Raw genomic sequence first — 20,825 nt, 5'->3', positions numbered from 1 at the left:
TCCCGCAGGGCCCTGGTCTCTTGTGACAGAGCTTTCCACCAAGTCGGGGCCAGTACTGAAAAGGCCCTGGCCCTAGTTGAGACCAATCTAACCACCTTGCAACTTGGGACCTACAAAGTGTTGTCATTTGTGGACCTTAAGGTCCTCCGTGGGGCATATCACGAGAGGCGGTGCCATAGGTACGTGGGTCCTAGGCCGCATGGGGCTTTAAAGGTCAAAACCAGCACCTACAACCTGACCCTGTACTCCACCGGAATGTGTTATGCAAACCAAGCCACTGTTGTGTTGGTTCTTTTACACCATTTAGAGGTGCTTTCTGTATATAAAAAAGCAGTCTGTAATTTTTAAAATAAGAAAATGAATACTACGAATAAAGGCATGCTAGAAATCCTATCCCTGGTCCACCTAGGACTCTCTGCATGGAACGGCCTGATTCCACAAAGTACCCATAGCTCAGCTGCTAACACTACAGAAAACAATTAATCCAGGAAGTTGTATATTTACCTTGTTGATATCTGAGATGAGTTTCCCTTCCCTGGGCATGTACACTTTCTGATTATTAGCCCTCATTTTGCTTTGGATGGTGAAGAGCAGGACTTCCAAGTTTCCTTTTTCTGTGAATCTAAAAAAAGATAAAAAAACGAGGGGAGCCGAAAGGGAAACGTTATCTCTCCAAGCAAGCGACCAGACATTTCGTCCCGAGATCTACGTATTTTATATGGTTGACAGTTCTTGTTTTTTGAATCCCCCCTTCCCGGATTTTATATTGCTGTGTGCAAGACACATGTGCTCAGCTAGAAACAGCTGGTTCAAATGTCACAATCCGGACAGGTCAGGCGATTGACCGTTTGCATTTAGCTCCCAGCAGATGAAAGGAACAAGCTTTTATTATTATTATTAAATCTTTTCTCGCAGTGTCTGCTTTGTGCGTGCTTGCTGACCGGTGAATTCGAAGCCTCACTATGCAATTCCTGCAGTTGACGGCAAAACGCCCAGCTAGGTTTCCGCCACAGGATCGGAGCCTTCGAGCTTTTACAAGAGGCACGCATCCTGCTTTTTAATGCTGCACAATTTGTGCGTTTCCAAACAGGCATGTCGGAGTCAACTTGATAAACATTCTGGGTATTGCTCTGAAAATCACCGGTTTAAACTTCCTCTGAGTTATGCTACCGTGAGATAAGGTACATGGCTCAATCCTGAACAATACACTGGAGTGTACATAGAGCTTTTTTGCGAGAGAGGGCTTCCCCCTTCACTCCAATGTCCATGCGTGCGATGAATGTGCGTGTCTGGGGCCTCTGCTGACAGTGAAGAAAACAAGGCACCAGCTCCCGGCACATTAGAGGTCCTGTGAGTCGTGGTGTTTTTTATGATTTCTGATGCCCCTGGGCAGAGAACAAGCTTACTCACTTCTCCAGGTAAGTGTGTATGAAATTACCTGGGAGTAAGCCACTGATCTCAGTGTGATTTACTTCTGAGTGTAAATACAAAAGAGTTTCCTGTAAAATGCAGGAGCAGCGTTACCCCCAAACAAAACACCAACAGGATAAGGCTGGCAAAACCAACCCAATCAAGATCAGTAAGATAAAAAGCTAACTAAATATTATCTGAGAATAACTTTTGGGCATATAAGGGTGATTGCTGGACTGTTGCCAAAGAAAGCCAAACGGATTCCAAAATGCTTCAGATTAAAAAAACGTGCATTCGATTAATGTGTTTGGTAGAGCAGAAAGCTTTCAAGATGCACAGGGCTCTTCTTCAGTCCAAAAGGAACAGCTCTGTGCGACTCAAAAACCTGCCAACTTCTCAGCACATAAAAAGTAATAAGCTACTGTGATTCCCACTTCTGTTTGTTGGCATACCAGGTATTTGCCCAATAAAAGGTAATGTATTAAACATTTGGGACGCCTACGCAAAGATAAATTGTCGTGGGCTGCAGTGAGCTGCTCCTTCCCACAACGCCTTTTCTGCTTTGTGGGTGTGTGCAACTGCTTGCCCCCCCTTTTGTTTACATGCTACAGCGGAGACAACTGCAATCATCTCCAGCATATAATAATGTCCGACACACACACCACTTAGAGCCTTGCAGTTCTGTTTGTGGAGACAATAATTTGGTAGCGGGAGAGACCACAGAGGAAGTAGTACAAGGAGAAACGAAGCTTTTAGCAAATGTCAGAAGGCATCTAACCATGAACTAAGGAGGGCTTGTGAAACATGAGCAGCGTAACTAGCTTCTAATTGTCTGGGACTGGAAGATGCAAACTGCCTAAAGGCTCCCCAACTGTTTTGATCGAGCTGGGATGAATTCCCGAAAAAGGACAGTGTCGGACGAGACCTACTTGGGTGGCTTCTCCACTGTGCGGTAGGTGTTGAACGCCTGGAGCTGTTGCTGCACCCCAACCAGGGAGTTGGCAAACTTGCGGTTGTTCAGGATGATGATGGTTTGCTCAATCCACTCCAGGAGGTCGGAAGCCAGCGACTCGTACTTCTCAATCATCTTCTCTGTTTCGATGGCGTTGTCAAGCACCTAGGATAATAATAATAATAATAATAATAATAATAATAATAATAATAATAAATTTTATTTTTATCCCGCCCTCCCCAGCCGAAGCCGGGCTCAGGGCGGCTAACAATAATAAAATAGTACAACATTCTAAAATCATTTCATTATAAAATTCATTCCAATCAAATTGATGGCAACCATTAGGCTAAAGTTCTGTCAAAGGAGGGAGTCAGGCTGCGCCCTGACCAAAGGCCTGGTGGAACAGCTCCATCTTGCAGGCCCTGCAGAAAGATGTCAAGTCCTGCAGGGCCCTAGTCTCCTGCGACAGAGCATTCAACCAGATTGGAGCCACAGCCGAAAAAGCCCTGGCTCTAATTGAGGCCAGCCTAACCTCTCTGTGGCCTGGGACCTTCAGGATGTTTTTGTTTGAAGACCGTAAGTTCCTCTGTGGGGAACATACCAGGAGAGGCGGTCCCGTAGGTACAAGGGTCCTAGGCCGTATAGGGCTTTAAAGGTTAAAACCAGCACCTTAAACCTGATCCTGTACTCCACCGGGAGCCAGTGCAGCTGGTATAGCACCGGGTGAATGTGATCTCACAGCGAGGACCCCGTAAGGAGTCTCGCCACGGCATTCTGCACCCGCTGGAGTTTCTGGGTCAGTCTCAAGGGCAGCACCACGTAGAGCGAGTTACAATAATCCAGTCTGGAGGTGATCGTCGCGTGGATCACAGTGGCTAAGTCAGGACGAGAGAGGTAAGGAGCCAACTGCTTTGCTTGGCGGAGATGAAAAAATGCCGCCTTTGTTATAGCTTCAATCTGCGCCTCCATGGAAAGGGAGGTGTCGAAGATTACACCCAAACTCTTAACGGACGGTGCTTGCACTAATTGAACCCCCGCAAGAGATGGGAGTTGTCCCCCCCCATCCCATCTCGTCACCTCCAGACTCAAGGGCTGCCCTTGAGACTGACCCAGCCAAAAGCAGGCAGAGAAGCAGGCAGAAAGGGACATCTGAGGGCCTAGGACAAGTGCTCCCCGTGGGGGACAGGAGACAGGAGGGCTGGAAAGGAAGCCAGCGAGGCAAAACCACCGACTCCTGACAACGCACAGCAATGAAACAGTAGGAGAGGAGTGTTGACTCAGAAAGAGGCATGTTTCCATGATCCCAGGTTGCTCCGGGGGGAGCGTGACGGATGGGGTCTTATGACTTCAGAGAACGCGCCTCTCCTGACTGCAAAAGCAGCAGCTGACCTGCAAAAATGCAGCACGCCGTGACTTTCCGAGTGCTAACGGAAAATTATTTCTGTCTGCGCTTCCAGATTGGGGGAGGGAGGGGGGGAACAGACGGTCACACAATTCCGCTTTCAAAACAACAGTTCACAGAAGGTTTGAAACTGGGGCTTCGGCGAGATTATATTACTCAGAATATTTGTGCAGTGCTTTTATCCCAAGTTCGCGTTCTGGTCCCATGAACTACGCTTGGGATGGCAGGAAGCCACAGTGTGACTGTAGCAGCTGCCACAGGCTCCTGCAGAGAGTTCCCTACTGATTGCCTTAGTCCTATCACTTGCCCATTTATTTGACTATTTTCCACTGGCAGTGCCCAGCTTCATCTAGGGCTCTGAGCAAAAAAGGAAATTGCTGCTCTTTGTTACTCCGAGTCCAAGGAAAAGGCTGGTGGCTGACAGCGGGAGGGCATGTTTGCAGAGAAAAGGCCAGAAGTAGGCTCCCTGTAGGCAGCTTTAGTTTCTGCAAAACTGCTAGCTGCTACAGTCACTCAGAGGCTTCCTGCCACTTTCACAGGCCTCTGTGTCAGCTGGGACAGGTGGAATCTACACACATGTAAAAAAGGCTGTGAAAATGCTTTTTTAAAAAAAGTTTTGAAAAATACATTGAATTTTCCATAGCTCACTGTCGCCATCTTGTGCCACATTTGTGCATTGCACTTTACAACCCATTTAAAGCGTTTTATTTGCAGCTGTGTAGATGGGGCCTTAATGCACAAAATACACGGTTCTATGGCATCCAGCAGGTAGGTCACTCGTGTTTTCGTTTTAGAGGAGGAAAACACAGCAAAAGACAGTAATGCTAAGCAAAGTTTTGCGAACAAAGGCCCATGAAACTGTAGAATGCAAACCTTTCCAATGCGCTTTCCTTCCACGGCTAAAGCTTTCATCTTGCTGAAGTAGTGGTAGTATGTCACAACGTAGGTGATGATGGACTTTTCATCAGGGTGGTCAACACTGATATCTGTTAATGTGTGGGAAGAGAGAGAGAGAAGGGGGAAAAACCAACAAGATGGTGTTACTGCAGCAGAGAATTGAGCTGCACGTGATTCCAAAACAATTTGCATCATGCTGGCAACTTAGGCAAGGCCTGAGAATTCAGCTGGAACTAGATGTTAACAGAAAAAGCAGCTGCCAAGACTATCTCCTCACTCCCTGTAGCATCTCAAGGAATTTACCCTGCCTCCTGATGTCACAACCTGCTGTGTTTACTTACCATACAGAAATCCACTAAGTTACACTAACTCTCAAACGAGTCCCCCATTTTGGCCACACCCACGCCACGCATTTAAGGTGGTACCGTACCACTTTAAGCAGTCACGGCTTCCCCCAAAGCATGCTGGGAGGTTGTTAAAGGTGCTGAGAGTTGTGAGGAGACCTCTATGCCCCTCACAGAACTACAATTCTCAAAACAAAAAAAATTCCTTCCAGTAGCACCTTAAAGACCAACTAAGTCAGTTCTTGGTATGAGCTTTCGTGTGCATGCAGATATCTGAAGAAGTGTGCATGCACACGAAAGCTCATACCAAGAACTGACTTAGTTGGTCTTTAAGGTTCTACTGGAAGGAATTTTTTTTGTTTTGACTATGGCAGACCAACACGGCTACCTATCTGTAACTACAATTCTCAAGAATTTCCTGTGGAGAGGAAAGGATGGTTAAGCCACTCTGCAAATTGTAGCTCTAGGAGGGAAACAGGAATCTCCTAATGACACTCGGCTTCCTTAACAAACTACAGCTCCCAGAATGCTTTGGGGGAAAGCCGTGGCTGCTTAAAATAGCACGATACCACTTTAAGTGTGCAGGGTGGATGTGGTTTTCTTGCCATTGGCTCAAGCTGGTGGGAGGCAGGGAAACACGGAGTGATTTCACTGCACAAACAAAGTTCTTGCAGGCGTTACTGGGGATGGAGAGGAGATAAACCTGTCTGCTGCCGCTTTTTTTCTTCTTCTTCACTGTGTTTAGAATAACATCCTACTTCTGGCCTGTGTCAAAGCTCTGGAGTTGAGAGCTTGAAAGTCCAGATTTATTCCCTGAGTGAAAATATATACAGAATCATTCACCCAGCCTGGAAGTTACTCACGATGGATGGTGTGATTTGCCTATGAAGGAAGAGGTGGGGAGATTTTTTAAGCCCAAGGGCCGCATTTCTTTCTGAGCAACCTTCTGAGAGCCACATGCCAGTGGTCGGCAGGAGCAGAGGGCGTAAGTGAGCAGGAGAAATGGATTTTATAAATGGCACCTTTATGCAGGAGGCTCCTTTCTGTGGACATGCAGGTGCCCCTCTCTATCCTCCATCCAAGAATGCAGGGGGATTTTTCAGAATTCAAGGGCATAACCCAGCCAGGCAAAAACACCTGAGGAGGATGTGAATCAGGGCCAGGGAGGGGTGTCCTTGGGGAGGGTGTGTGGCTGGGGGAGAGTCCTGAGGACCATCGAGAGATCCCTGGAGGGCGATGTCAGGATCCGGGCCAGAGCTTCCGGTCCCTGCTACACAGACGTGCATATTTTGTGTAGGTCTACGGCAACGGAATAAGAACCAGGTCACAGAATCCTGTACATATTTGCTGAGAAATGCTGGCCTCGCTGTTTGGCAACTAGAAGACATCTGAAGGCAGCCCTGTTTAGGGAAGCTTTTGATGTTTAATAGATTATTGTATTTTAATATTTTGTTGGAAGCCGCCCAGAGTGGCTGGGGAAACCTAGCCAGATGGGTGGAGTATAGATAAATAAATTATTATTATTATTATTATTATTATTATTATTATTATTATTATTATTTACTAGGTGACTTGGTTGACTCATCTGCAGAATGGGTTTGCAATCTGTGCCTGACCTATCGCCACAATTGCCGCAGGGGAAGTTGCATCTTGCTTGATTCTCCAGCTACTCTTTCCCAACTTCTTCCTTCAGGAGGCAACAAGTAGCGAGAAGAGGCTCCGGGAGGAAGGGGGCAGAGGCACTGAGGGCAGGGGAGAATACGGAACACACTGCTGCATCAGTGGCAGGCCGTTCTTACCTTCCGGGTCCAGGAGTTTAGTAAGGCCAAGGTGCTGCTCTGCCAGGTTAAAAGCGTTCTGCAGATTGTAGTGTGCATTTGATTTCTTCAGCTTATCAAAATCAATTAGGTCGGGCCTAAGCAAGAAACAGGAGAACATAAATCACTTTGTGCCATTTCCCATAAAGTGAACTGAGTCAGAAATATGAACGACAGAAGCAGAAAGACCAGGAGTCAAGTCTCCTAGAAATGTTAGGCACAGCTGCACATGATGTGCAGTTGATAGTGGGAGGCAGTGCTTATGTGACCTCCCGTAAGCGGTGTTGCTGCAATTCTGCCATCCGCTACTGTGCACAGTTGCCAACTTTTCATAGACAAACATCTGTGCTGCATGGTCCTTGGGGCAGTGAAGTGTTGCCCCAAACAGCATGTGGGTTAAGGAGAACCTGATGTTGGGAACTGGGAGGGGAGGGGAAGATGCTGACATGGAAAAGAATGGCAGGCGAGAGACGGAGACATGAACATGTGCAGCAGGCGAAGAGGCATGGGGGGGGGAGAGCATGCACCAGGAGTAAGGTAAAGGTAAAGGGACCCCTGACCATTAGGTCCAGTCATGGCCAACTCTGGGGTTGCGGCGCTCATCTCGCCTTATTGGCCGAGGGAGCCGGCGTACAGCTTCCGGGTCATGTGGCCAGCATGACTAAGCCGCTTCTGGCGAACCAGAGCAGCGCACGGAAACGCCGTTTACCTTCCCACCGTAGTGGTACCTATTTATCTACTTTTTGTTGTGCTTTCGAACTGCTAGGTTGGCAGGAGCAGGGACCGAGCAACGGGAGCTCACCCAGTCGCGGGGATTCGAACCGCCGACCTTCTGATCGGCAAGTCCTTGGCTCTGTGGTTTAACCCACAGCGCCAGCCGCATCCCGCACCAGGAGTAGGTGTGGGCAAATAACAACGAGGGACAGAGATTCCCCTTAGCTGGAAGGGGAAAGGTTGTGTATACAGTGGACGCTCAGGTTGCAAACGTGATCCGTGCGGGATGCACATTCACAACCCGCAGTTGCGTGTCTGCGCATGCGTGGGTTGTGATTCGGCGCTTCTGTGCATGTGCAAAGCGCAATTTAGCGCTTCTGTGCATGTGTGACTGCTGAAACCCGAAAGTAACCTGTTCCGGTACTTCTGGGTTTCAGCAGTCTGTAACCCCCCAAAAAATGCAACCTGAAGCGGCTTTAACCTGAGGTATATGACTGTACAAGAAAAGGCCCCTCCCCCCAAGCCAAAGATTGGTTACAGGTTTCTAGTTTCTAGATAGAGGACAGGATTTCAAGAGGGTGTGTATGAGGGATAATAAGGAACCAGGCAACTGCTTCCCCACTGCTGAAGAGGCAATCCACTCTTCAATCAGAAGAGCGGCTTGTGTTTTCGGCGGAGGAAACTGCTACCGCATGCAACAACCAACAAAGCCGCAGTTGTGACCACCATTCTCTTCAAGCAGGGCTCACATTGCTTCCGTAAATACGAATGCAAAGTGTTACAAGGTCAGTTCCAGAGCAAGGTGAGCAAAATTCAGGTCTCTGTCTCAAGGAGCTTACAAGGAGCTTCAGGCAGGCCAGCAGAGAAAGAGAAGGAAGGGTAAAAAAAGGATATACCCTGAGCCAGTGCAGGATATACTGTATTTTTCGCTCTGTAGGATGCACCCGACCATAGGACGCTCCTTGTTTTAGAGGGGGAGAACAAGAAAAAAAAATCTCCCCCTCTCTGCTCAGCGCCCCTTCAGCGAAGCGGCAGGAGAAACGGAGCCCCTTCCATTTCTCCTCCCGCTTGGCTGAAGGGGCGCTGAGCAGCTCTCCCTCTCTGCTGAAGCCAAGAAAGTCTATCCCTGATGCCTTTGGAGCGCAGCACGAGTTCCCGCTGCACTCCGGAGGCTTCAGGTTCCTTTAGCTGAAGCCGGGAGAGCAAGACTCTCCTGGCTTCAGCGAAAGCAACGCAAAGCCTCCGGAGCGCAGAGGGAACGCTCCCTCTGCGCTTCGGTGGCTTCGTGTTGCTATCACTAGAGCCAAGGAGCCTGCATTCGCTCCATAGGACCCACACACATTTCGCCTTAATTTTTGGAGGGGAAAAAGTGCGTCCTATAGAGCGAAAAATACGGTACTTAGAAATCAATCCAATGAATGCTTCGCTGGGAGTAAGCCCCACTGAATGCAGTAGGATTTGCCTCCTTGTCTACATGCATAGGATTGGTCCGTTGCGGCAACAAAGGGAGTAGAAGCGAAGTCTTTTGCAGAGAGAAAAAGAGGTGATGCGAGGCAGCTGTTCTGGAAGAGGGGACCCAGCACTGCGGCTACGCCATGAGTTGCGATTCTGCATCCGCTGGTCCAGAGCTTAAAAACTTCATCACCGTCTCCGACAAGTGCCCACCTGTGTTTATGGATTAGCGCGTTGAAAGCCATGCCGTCCCTCCAGCTGGTGGTGAAGTTGTGAATGTTGACGTTGGGATAGCTGGCACAACAAAAGAACCAAAGATGGAAGGGTGGGGGGAGAGAAACAAAACAAAGAAAACTCCATCAGTATAGGATTAAGGCTCAGAGATATGAATAATGAGAGGCGCCGAGTTAGCCGGAAAAAAGGTTGTGCTCAAGCAACCTTTGGGTTACTATTTTTAAGTGGAACTGCAGAAGGCCAAATGGGAAACGCCCTCCTGGAGAACTCACTGGCAATTCCTCTTTTTTAAAAAAGATGCAGAGGTTTCAGATATGGAATAGATAATGGACTTACTGACACCTAGGGGAACAGAACTATTACTTAAAAGGAGATGCTCTGAGGCCTCAGTTGGATAGCCAGAGGGGAACACCTTGCCTATTATTCCGCTACCCAGTCATTTGATCCTTGGGAGAGATACTTTAACAGCACTGTACGCTCCTGAGGTTCATCTCGCATCTGTAAAGCCGATCAATGGCTACTGATCATGATGGATGATGGCCATCGTTCTGCCTCTGTGGTCGGAAGCATCAACATTTCTGAATACCAGTTGCTGGAAAGCACAGGAGGGGAGAGGGCTTGTGTTCAAATCCTGCTTGGGGGTTCCTCACAGGCACCTGGTTGGCCACTGTAAGAACAGGATGCTGGACTAGGTGGGCCATTGGCCTCATCCTTCACAGCTCTATGTTCCTACCCTAGTCTGCGGTCACAGTTTATACAGACGGAATGGTTTTTAAATGTTTGCGTTGTTTTTATATGCAGAATTGCGTTTACACTGGTTTTTATTGTTGTGGCGGTTTTGTTTGTTTTATAATTGTATGCTTTATTGTAACGACTCGCCCTGGGACCTTGTGGTGAAGAATGCGTAAGAGATCAAATAAAATAAATGCATTTTTAAAAATAAAATAAAAAGGCCAGGACATTTAGTGTGACCTTTTGGAATCTGCTTCCCATGAAAATCAGGCAGGTAGCTATCTAATGTATTCCTTTTTTTGCTGCCCACAGCAGCCATCTTGTGCTGGCACCCACAGGTTTTTTTAAAAAATCATTTTAATCCCTGAAAAACTGCCTCCCGGGTGCTAAGATCGAAAGTGGATGCCCTCTTGGTTGTTACACCATGTTCAGAAACTCAGCGAGTGGAGGCCTGGGAGGGGCATTCTCTGTGGTGGCCCCTAAGTTGTGAAACTTTCTTCCCATGGGGATGAATCCAGCACCCTCATTCAGCAAATGCTGAAGAGACACCCTGACCTTTGACACTTGAGATGCATATTGCTAGGGCCCACTTTATTTCTGTAATTTAAAATTGTTTCCAGCAGTTTTTAATATTGTGCAATGTTGTGTTTTAATGTTAACATTGTGTTTTAATAGCCGAAACCTTAGGGTGAAGGGCGGATATTAAATTATAATAATCATAATTTTCTTTACCAAAAAAATAAATAAATCCCTCCAGGTACTTCCAAAACTATCATTGGGGGCCTGCTTAACACTCACCTGTCTACCCAGGCAACCCATGTGGCTATTACGATGTCTTATAAATATGACCTACTGAATCTGTGATGCATTTTGCACTAGTTTAACAAATGTAATTTTTGCTGAGTTTTATGAGGTTCACCCCCGCGGCGTTTCATCTCCTTTGTGCTGGAGGGGTAGACATCTTTGCAAACAAATAAATAAAAATTAAGAAGCACGGGGTTGCCGCAGGTGGCAGGGGAAAGGCGGGGAAGGCTTCTGTCAAGGAAATGGAGCCATTTCGGTGACCAAATAGCAGGCTAGGATACAAGCAGGGGGTGGGAGCCAGGCCTCAAAACCTGTGGCAAGATTTGGGCAGCCCAGCTGGTTGACCGATCTGTGCCAAAACTAGGAAGCAAGGAGATGGGGAGGTGGTTCTCGAATGGGGATGGAGAACCCTTTGCAGCCCAAAGGCCACATTTACACCTGGACAAATTTCTGAGGGGGACGTGTGACAGAGGAGGCTGGGGCCGATGACCTTATTAAGGGCAAATTGGGGTGCACACGTCCTGGTCTCTCTACCAGGTCTGGGCTTCAGTGTCAAGGTTTGAAAATGGAAGTGGATCCATCAGGTTACATTCTCCACCACAGAGGATTGTGGGAAGTTGCCTTAAACTGGGCCCAGTCTATGAATTAGTCAATAACGCATATCAGAGATTCAGACAGGGTCCACCAATCCCCACCTGAAGATGGCAGGGATTGAACCTGTGGCGTTTTGCATGCAATGCATGTGGTCTGCCACAGAGCGACAGCCCCGGAGGCTTCTGGGAAGGCAGCCATTTTAAACGCACAACTTCTGTAAAGCATTCAGCCCCTAAATTCCGTATCTTAGTGCCGGCGCTGTTAAGTGTTGTTCTGAGCCACTGTATTCACAAAAACGACCTCTGTTGGCCCATATTTTCTGCAGGACAGCACAAGTTATGGCGCTGCCAAAGAGAAGAAAGTCTTGCTCCCTGCTCTGCACACCGATTTGCCTTAAGGGAAGCTGTTCATTAACTCGGGACACTGCACTTAAGGAGAGGTCGAGGCCTGTGTGTTTTAAATGCACTGCAGCCTCCCCCCAGCCTGGTGCCCTCTGGATGCTTCGGACTACAACTCCCATCAACCCCTTCCAGCTGATGGGATTTGTAGTCTTAAACACTCAGAGAGCACGCGACTTGAGAGAGGCTCCCCCAGCACTGTCTAGAGGACTACTGGGTCAAAACTCACCCGGCTGTCTTCATCTGGCACCATAGTAGCAGTGCATCTTTCGCAGACTTCTTCTCTTTGTTGTCTTCTGTTTCAACACTGATGTCTTGGATCTGCAATGCAACACATGGATCAGCAAGTCAATTTTCCCCCAGCCCATTTATTTTTGGCAGCCTTCAAACTTTCTGAGAGAGCACTGTTGCCGAACCAACTGCAGAGTAGGTGAGTATAAGAACCAGCATGTGAACATGCACGCGCGCGCACGCACACACACACACACACACAGAGGTTGGAGAAACGTGCTAAGAGGAAGGCATGCTTGGCAAATCCACACCATGATCAGCTCCCGCCCAGAAACCTATGTCCCCACTGTGGAAGGATGTCTGGATCCAGAATTGGCCTCCACGGTCACTTATAGACTCATTGTTAAAACTGTGTTTATGGAAGACAATCTTACTCGGCTACTAGTGATTGCCAAAGAAGAAGACAGAAAGCGTGCACCGGATTCCAAAACAATCTGAAGGTTTCCTTCCCTATATATGTACAAAATAATATCGTGAACAGAGCTGGCTACTTCCACTTTTAAAGGAGCATGCTTCATATAGCATGAGAATGACCCAGCCCAGATAAAGTACACAAGCCCCACAGATTTCAAAGTGCGGAACTTTGGTTTCTGCCTATAAACTCCAGCAGGTTCAGCTCCCTCGTAAATCTTTGTGAACTGTAGCCTTGGCTCCGTAGGAAATCGCAGCCCTGATCTGCATAATTACGTAACAAAGTGCTGAGAAGGAATGCCCCGTGGGGAGAGGTTGAGGGAAATTCTCTCTGAAGGGGAAGAGGCAGAAATAAACTGGATCTTTGGTGGGATGGGACCGCTAATATTGGTTTCCTGGCAGGTGGGTCGCTGTTCCTTTCCAGGAGGGAGATGGGAGGTGGACGTTGGTGCCCCAAAAACACACCAGCAGGAGCAGCCCACCTGCCAGAACACTAGCATGGCGGTTTCATCCCACCCAGAGAGACCCGCTACCACAAAATATGTTGCTGTGGCACAAAATGCTGAAGGTTTATCACGGGGCTACACCTTTGTCTTTTTCCTTAATTAATTACAGGTGTTTGTGTGGGGTGTTGGTCTTACTGGAAATACATTATTATTTCAGATTATTTACGTATCTCCCTTTGCACAAGCCACAGGACAGTTTACAACAGTGGTTCCCCAAGTCAGATGGTACCAGACCCGAGGGTGGGGGTGAGGATTACAGGGAGGGGGCACTAAGAGGCAAGCCTTGGTCGTTGGGAGATGTAAATGGTTACCAGGCTTTGACAAGCTCGTATCACTGCAACAAGCTCCTCAATTTTGTTGAAGTGATTAAACTAAATCGCTTCAACTGGATTTTGAATAAATGCGCCGTTTGGAATTTTAATACCTACTTTCGTGGGTCGCGCAAAGTGCTATTCTGAATTGTGCTTTTTATAGGGTAGGGAGCACTGGGGATGGGTTTATGGAAGCAAGGGGACAGCAGTCCCAAAAAATTGGGAAGCGTTGGTTTTCAACCAGGCAAAATTGAGTAAAATTCCTAAAATAAAACAGTCCTTTAAAAATGCATAAGGAACCAAAGAAAAATAACTGTTAATAGAAGCAGAAGCAGCAATGAGTGCATAGGAAGGCTTCACCCTCCGCTATCGGAATGGGAATTTCCCTAGCTCTCAGTGCGGCTTGGAGTATTTTAGGGGGAAAGTTCCTATCGTTGCCAGTGAGAACTTTCTCGCCATGGCTCCCAGGCATGCAAAGGTGTGGGGGGTGATTTTAATTTCGTTCTGCAGCTTAGGAATGAAGAAATCTTCCTCCCCTTCCTATTCAAAGTAAGAACCAGCCCCAGCCTGTATAACTAACTATAAACAAAATGCACCATGCATTCAGGGCAGCCCTAAAGTGATTCCGCTAAAGCTGATGATCTGGGAAGCCGGGAACGATGAGCGTGACTTACAGGGAAAGGCAAGGGCCGAAGGTGATCTCAGATTTACCTGGAACCTCAATATGATAGTCCAAATAAGGCCGAGGGTTAGTCTGTGGTTCCCGTCCACGATATCGTGGGAGCCCATGTTTTCGAGATGCACCCGCTGCTCTTTCAGGAACTGGAGGGCTTTGTCGACGTTCTCCAAGCAGTGAATGCGCATCCTTCCCTTTGTTGGCTTGGGCTGCAAGAAGAACATTCGGAAGAAAAAGAAAGAAGGGAAACAAAACGTCAGTGCAAAGGTGGTCAATCAAGGGTGCATGAATCCAAGCAGACAACTCATTTTCAGTTCTGTGGCTGGCAAGAAGTTCCTGCACACACAAGGCTTTCCCATCCATTTCAATGGACAGTTCTGCATGCGGACAAGGATCCCTGCTGTCAGACAGGCCCCCTCCGCGGAAGTGCATGGGAAGCCCTTGATGGTTAATTTCTGACCCCACAAGGAACAGATCATAGCTGTCAACCGTCCCTTATTTGGCGGGAAACTCCTTTATCCCAGCACCGTGTCCCGCTGCTGTCCCTTATTGATGATGTCCCTTAAATTTCCCGGGTTTCAAAGGAAGCAGCTCCTCTCCCTCCCTCCCTGCCGGCCAGGGAGGCTCCAACTGTGTTGCTTGGCTGCGTTGCTCACCCAATAAGAAGTCTAAGAACAACTGGGGGGTGGAGCTTGCATGCCTTGTGCTGATCAAATCGGCTGCGTTTCCTGGGGACTCGCCTTTGCTCAGCGCTTCCCAGCGGTGAGGTGACGGTGGTTTTCCTTGCTGCATCCCCTTTGCCGGGTTGCTGCGCTGTGGAAACCACCGCTTGAGGCTTCGTTTGGCTGCTGGCTGGGCTTTCTGCCTTTGGCTTGGAGGGGCTCAGAAGTTGAACATACCTGTGCTTGCAAAATCCCTTATTTTGGCTGCTGATCCCTTATTTTTAAGGCTGCTGGTCCCTTATTTTCAAACCTGTAAGTTGACAGCTATGGAACAGGTGTATGGTGGCAATGATGCCAATCAATTTGAATGGGTCTACTCAGAGTATGAATGATGCAGCCCGCTGTATCCTGCTTCTGATGAGTGTCCTGTAATATGAGTGACTACGAAGCAAAGGCAGCCAAAGCCAACAAGGGTGATTATCTCCCAGCATAATAATAAATAAAACCTTCGTTCTTTCGAACTCTTCGTCCACCACTAGGAACTGTCTCCACTCGTAGTCCCCGCATGAATGGAGGGATAATTTTGGATAAGTTATCCAAAATACCTCAGGAAGTTGCCAAAGGAATGCTCATTCAGAGACTCCTTGGGCTGTATCATTGAGCTGGAGAATAAATACTTGTCTTTGTAGCAGGGAGATTTTGTTTGGCGCAGAGAGAACTGGTGTGAAACAGCTTGGCCGACGGGTTTTTATTTTATTTTTCTGGTCAAAAGGCTAAGGAGTAAACCAGACACAAATCCGGACTGGAGTCCCTAAGGCGGTTGGATGGCGCCTTGAACGCTTTCTCCTGGCAACTCCTGCAGCCAAGCTGGTGCCAAATGTATTGCTTTCCTTTCTTTTGGACCCCATCAGCGAGGCTGAGAGGGGGGTCTTGTCAACTGGGCAGTCCAGGACCTCCATATACACTGCCCAAGCTTGCACCCCAGGGAGGTCACTTCCATGCTGCTAACACAGCCATTTAACTTCACCCCTGTAGGTGTACTCCATTGTTTTTTGAGGCAGATGGATGCCGACGATGACAACAACTCAAGGGAAGACACCAGGACCCGTGAAGTTGGTAGAAGAGATCTGAACTCAGATCCTGCTGGCCCAATGCAATGTGCTATCCACTGCCCGCCTTGAACTTCGGACTGCTCTCTTTAGTTCTCACAAGGGCTGGGCGATATCTGGTTTCCAACTTCGCAATATAGCATCGCGATATACCGATATATCACAATGCCTGAAATAAGGATGGATCTACGCAGAGGCACTGGCTGGATTCACTGTTTTCCCTGCATCTTGATTTTTGCCAGCGCCCACTCTTGCGATTTGTTTCCTCCTTTGGGAGGCAAGGGAGACCTAAGTCGGTAGAGTTAAGGGGGCTGCAGAAATCAAGAGAAGCATTTTTTCCCACACTGTGATATTTGCGTAACACACACACACACGTCATGATTCGCAATATCTTGCCAGGTACAAAATTATGAAACCGATATCGTAATTCAAACAGGTTTCGGGTGATATATCGATATATCGCCCAGCTCAAGTTCTCGCAATGCAAACATTCTTGCAAAAAAAAAATCACACTTTGCAGCCAGAATAATTGGTCAAGCAAACCAAAAACATGTGCAAGTTTTTACCAGGTATCAAGCTGGATATAGTATTTGACGATGCAATCTTGAAGGCAGGCCCTTGTCAACAAATTACCTTCCAGTATGCAGAGAGCTAGAAGAAGAGTTTGAATTTGATATCCTGCTTTATCACTATCCGAAGGAGTCTCAAAGCGGCTAACATTCTCCTTTCCCTTCCTTCCCCACAACAAACACTCTGTGAGGTGAGTGGGGCTGAGAGACTTCAGAGAAGTGTGACTGGCCCAAGGTCACCCAGCAGCTGCATGTGGAGGAGCGGAGACGCGAACCCAGTTCACCAGATTACAAGTCTACCGCTCTTAACCACTACACCACACTGGCTTTTTCTGGTCCCTCTTAAAGACTTCAGGTTCCGCAAGAATAGAATAGATAGTTTATTACGGCCATAGGCCCATATTCAATACATCATACAGCAAAACAGATATAACAAAATAAAATTAATAAATTAAAATACGTTTAAATCAAGTACATCTCAAACCGTAAATTTCTAAATTCCATTAAAATAAGAACAATATAGTGCTTAAAATATCAAATTATCAGTATAAATCAATATTATTTAGGCAAAATCAATAATCATAGAGTAATCCATTTTTCCTCTTATAAGCTAATACTGTTATCAGAAATCTGGCAACAGAAAGGGACCTACTCGGATCAGAATCTTGCAGTAAATGTATTAGCTGTATTTCCAAGGAGTCACCCGAGATTTCCAATAGTAAAGGGGACAAAAATCTGATCCGAGAAACTGAATGTAGTGAACAACAGATTCCGGTTCCGCAAAATTTGCAGCACCCACTCTCCACAGGTGCACACATACCTAGACAAAGATTTTGTTCCCTGGCTTGCCTGAAGTTGGGTTTTAAAATACAGAGTGTACATGATGCTAGTTAAATTTAACTGGAACACCCCCATTCTTGTGTCCCTGTACTCGCATTCCTTGCAGTGGTGGGAAAGTGCTAAACGAGCAAATAAAGCTCTGGTTGATCACAGTAATGAGAACTGGGAAGACTCCAGGAAGTGCTGGCTGCCAACATGCAAACCTCTTTTTAAAAAGGCCTGCTCAGAATCACAGCCATGGCTGATTGAGTAGGCTCTGTGAGAAGCGAACTTTACAACTTCTTTTGGGATCCTATATATATATATATATATATTTGCTTTCGTAGATTTTCACGGGTACAGGAATGCAGGTTTTGGTGTCCTCGGGTGTCTTCCCGTGTAAAAGTTGGGGTGTCTAGGCGACGTTTCGACGAGGTCTCACTCGTCATCTTCAGGCTGGTGCTTTCGGCTTCTTGTTACTGGAACAGAGCGGGATCTCAATGTTTGAGTTCCTATAAATACTGTAGAGGGGGTGTGGTGTCTAGCCTCCAATGTTCTGGGCAGAGAGGAAGTTCCCAGGCTAGTGTGCCTTTTCTTCTTTTGTTCCTTAATTACTTGAGAGATACCTTGAGTGATTTCTTGAGTGAAATCCTGAGTACCACTTAGGTGGGTCATTAGGTGTGGATTAGTTGCTAAAGTCTTTGTGTCTTGACCTCTTGAACTTTGTGAAGAGTTTTCCTGAGAAGATGGCTGTATTGCACTTAGTTGTGCTTTGGCTTGGCTTCGTGTATAGGGGCGAGCTGTGGTTTTGTGGCTTGTGTCAGCCAGATCTGTGTAGGGATTGCAGGGGGGTGCAGCATCCGGAGGTGCCACCATGGATTGGCTACTGGATGGTGTCAGTAATTCATCTGTGGAGAGGGTCTGGGTTTGGGTCTGGTGTGGTTGATTGGTGTTGGCGTTCTGTGTGCCTCTGGATCTGGTGTCAGTTTTTGTGGGGAGGGCTAATTTCCAGATGTCTGGCAAGCGGGATGTGTCGTCACGCTTGTTCATGTTGTGAGGGTGTTTCTCTATCTCGATGGCTTCCATGATTATTCTCTTGTGGTGATGTTCCGTGTTAAAGAGCAATTTGGAATCTGCAAAATTAATTTCGTGTCCTGTTTCTTTCATGTGTTGGAAAAGAGAGGAAGTTTTTTCTTCTTTTTTGACGGCATTCTTGTGTTCTGCGATACGTGCATTTATTCGTCTGTTTGTTTGTCCAATGTACGTGGCTGGGCAGACTTTGCAGGGTATTTCATAGATCCCTTGGTTTTCCAACTGGATTTTATACACTTTGAAACCAATGCTTTAGACAAGTCAGAACACAAACCCAAACTTTGGCTCAGATATGTTGACGACACCTTTGTAATTTGGCCACACGGGAAGGAAAAACTGGATAGCTTCCTCACACATCTCAACAACTTACACCCCAAAATACAATTCACTATGGAAATAGAAGCCAACAACCAACTTCCCTTCCTTGACGTCCTAATCTACAAAAAACCTGATGGCTCCCTAGGACACACTATCTACCAGAAAAAAACACACACCAACCGCTACTTACATGCACAATCACACCACCACCCTGCACAAATAAACTCCGTAGCCAAGACTCTCATCTCCAGAACCAAACGCCTGGCTGACAAAGACCACTTGACAACTGAGTTACAGAATCTCTCAAATGTGTTAATTGCCAATGGATACCAGCAAAACAGGATTACGAAGCTAATCCAAAAGGAAACACCCCCCAAAAACCAAGACACAGAAGAAAACAATGGCATGGCCCTCCTTCCTTATATCAAGGGCACTACAGATAAAATTAGCAAAATCCTCCATAAACACAATATCAAAACAGCCTTTTGCACCAACCAAAAAATAGCCAATATCCTCAGAAACCCCAAGGATAAAATCCAGTTGGAAAACCAAGGGATCTATGAAATACCCTGCAAAGTCTGCCCAGCCACGTACATTGGACAAACAAACAGACGAATAAATGCACGTATCGCAGAACACAAGAATGCCGTCAAAAAAGAAGAAAAAACTTCCTCTCTTTTCCAACACATGAAAGAAACAGGACACGAAATTAATTTTGCAGATTCCAAATTGCTCTTTAACACGGAACATCACCACAAGAGAATAATCATGGAAGCCATCGAGATAGAGAAACACCCTCACAACATGAACAAGCGTGACGACACATCCCGCTTGCCAGACATCTGGAAATTAGCCCTCCCCACAAAAACTGACACCAGATCCAGAGGCACACAGAACGCCAACACCAATCAACCACACCAGACCCAAACCCAGACCCTCTCCACAGATGAATTACTGACACCATCCAGTAGCCAATCCATGGTGGCACCTCCGGATGCTGCACCCCCCTGCAATCCCTACACAGATCTGGCTGACACAAGCCACAAAACCACAGCTCGCCCCTATACACGAAGCCAAGCCAAAGCACAACTAAGTGCAATACAGCCATCTTCTCAGGAAAACTCTTCACAAAGTTCAAGAGGTCAAGACACAAAGACTTTAGCAACTAATCCACACCTAATGACCCACCTAAGTGGTACTCAGGATTTCACTCAAGAAATCACTCAAGGTATCTCTCAAGTAATTAAGGAACAAAAGAAGAAAAGGCACACTAGCCTGGGAACTTCCTCTCTGCCCAGAACATTGGAGGCTAGACACCACACCCCCTCTACAGTATTTATAGGAACTCAAACATTGAGATCCCGCTCTGTTCCAGTAACAAGAAGCCGAAAGCACCAGCCTGAAGATGACGAGTGAGACCTCGTCGAAACGTCGCCTAGACACCCCAACTTTTACACGGGAAGACACCCGAGGACACCAAAACCTGCATATATATATATATATATATATATATATATATATATATATATGAGCAAGATGGATGTTAGGAAGGAGAAATTCGTTCCAGCTCGCTCCCACGAAGGAACAAGAAAAGGAGGCACATAATCCGGCGGGGTGGTGAGAGCGGAACGTTGGAGACAAGCTGCAAATTGGGCAGAAACCACATTTAAAAAGCATCTGTCAAGTTGCAGCATTAAAGGGCTCTGTGTGCAGCTCCTAAAGAGGGGAAAGAAGAAAAATGGGGAGGGGGTGAGTCAGCGAGCTAACTGCCTCCGGAACAATTGCAATTTACTACATTGAAGTTAATTGGGATTCGTGGGATTGCTTTGTGAGGAACAGCAGAGCTACAATGCTTCCCAGAATTCATCTAGTATAATGAGTCAGGATTCTCCGTAATGATACGATATTAGCAACATGGGCCCCTCCTCCTCCACCTCCTGATACAGATCATAGAGGCCAAACATGAGGAACCTGAGGACCAGGAGTTGAATGTGGCCCCCAGGCCTCTCTATGTGGCCCTTGGAGCCTTCTCCAGAAGCCACACTAATCGCTAGCCCTGCTTTGCACCTGGAAGCTTTTGCTAGCTGAAAAAGTGTCCCTAATCTGGACGGAAGGCAGAGAGGGGTGAGCGATTGTGTGTGCAAACAAGCCATGGGGACAAAGGTAACATTTGCATCTGCTGCTGGGCCTATTTTTGCACCATTAGCATGTAGCCCTTAGCAGCTTGCCCAGAAGGGAGTGTGTCCCTTGGAGCTCTGGCCCAAGAAACAGCTTTTCTGTTCCTACTTCCTTTTCCTGACTTGCCCATCAG

General features: G+C 47.1%; 1 protein-coding gene across 2 annotated transcripts in view; it reads right to left on the bottom strand.

Moving 5' to 3' along the window:
• The window catches only part of SPTBN1 (spectrin beta, non-erythrocytic 1), a 234,962-nt gene that overhangs the window by 62,519 nt on the left and 151,618 nt on the right, over positions 1 to 20,825 (bottom strand). For both annotated transcript variants that reach the window (XM_083732935.1, XM_083732936.1), the window contains 7 exons: positions 13,981 to 14,154; positions 11,980 to 12,071; positions 9,202 to 9,282; positions 6,805 to 6,920; positions 4,638 to 4,750; positions 2,340 to 2,527; positions 505 to 622 (listed from right to left, as the gene is read on the bottom strand). In XM_083732935.1, coding sequence (XP_083589061.1) covers positions 505 to 622; positions 2,340 to 2,527; positions 4,638 to 4,750; positions 6,805 to 6,920; positions 9,202 to 9,282; positions 11,980 to 12,071; positions 13,981 to 14,154 — 882 coding nt within the window. The remainder of the gene's footprint in view (positions 1 to 504; positions 623 to 2,339; positions 2,528 to 4,637; positions 4,751 to 6,804; positions 6,921 to 9,201; positions 9,283 to 11,979; positions 12,072 to 13,980; positions 14,155 to 20,825) is intronic.

Source organism: Podarcis gaigeae, assembly GCF_964106915.1.
Source record: "Podarcis gaigeae genome assembly, chromosome: 3".
Lineage (NCBI taxonomy): Eukaryota > Metazoa > Chordata > Lepidosauria > Squamata > Lacertidae > Podarcis > Podarcis gaigeae.
This window is presented reverse-complemented; position numbering and strand designations above follow the sequence as displayed.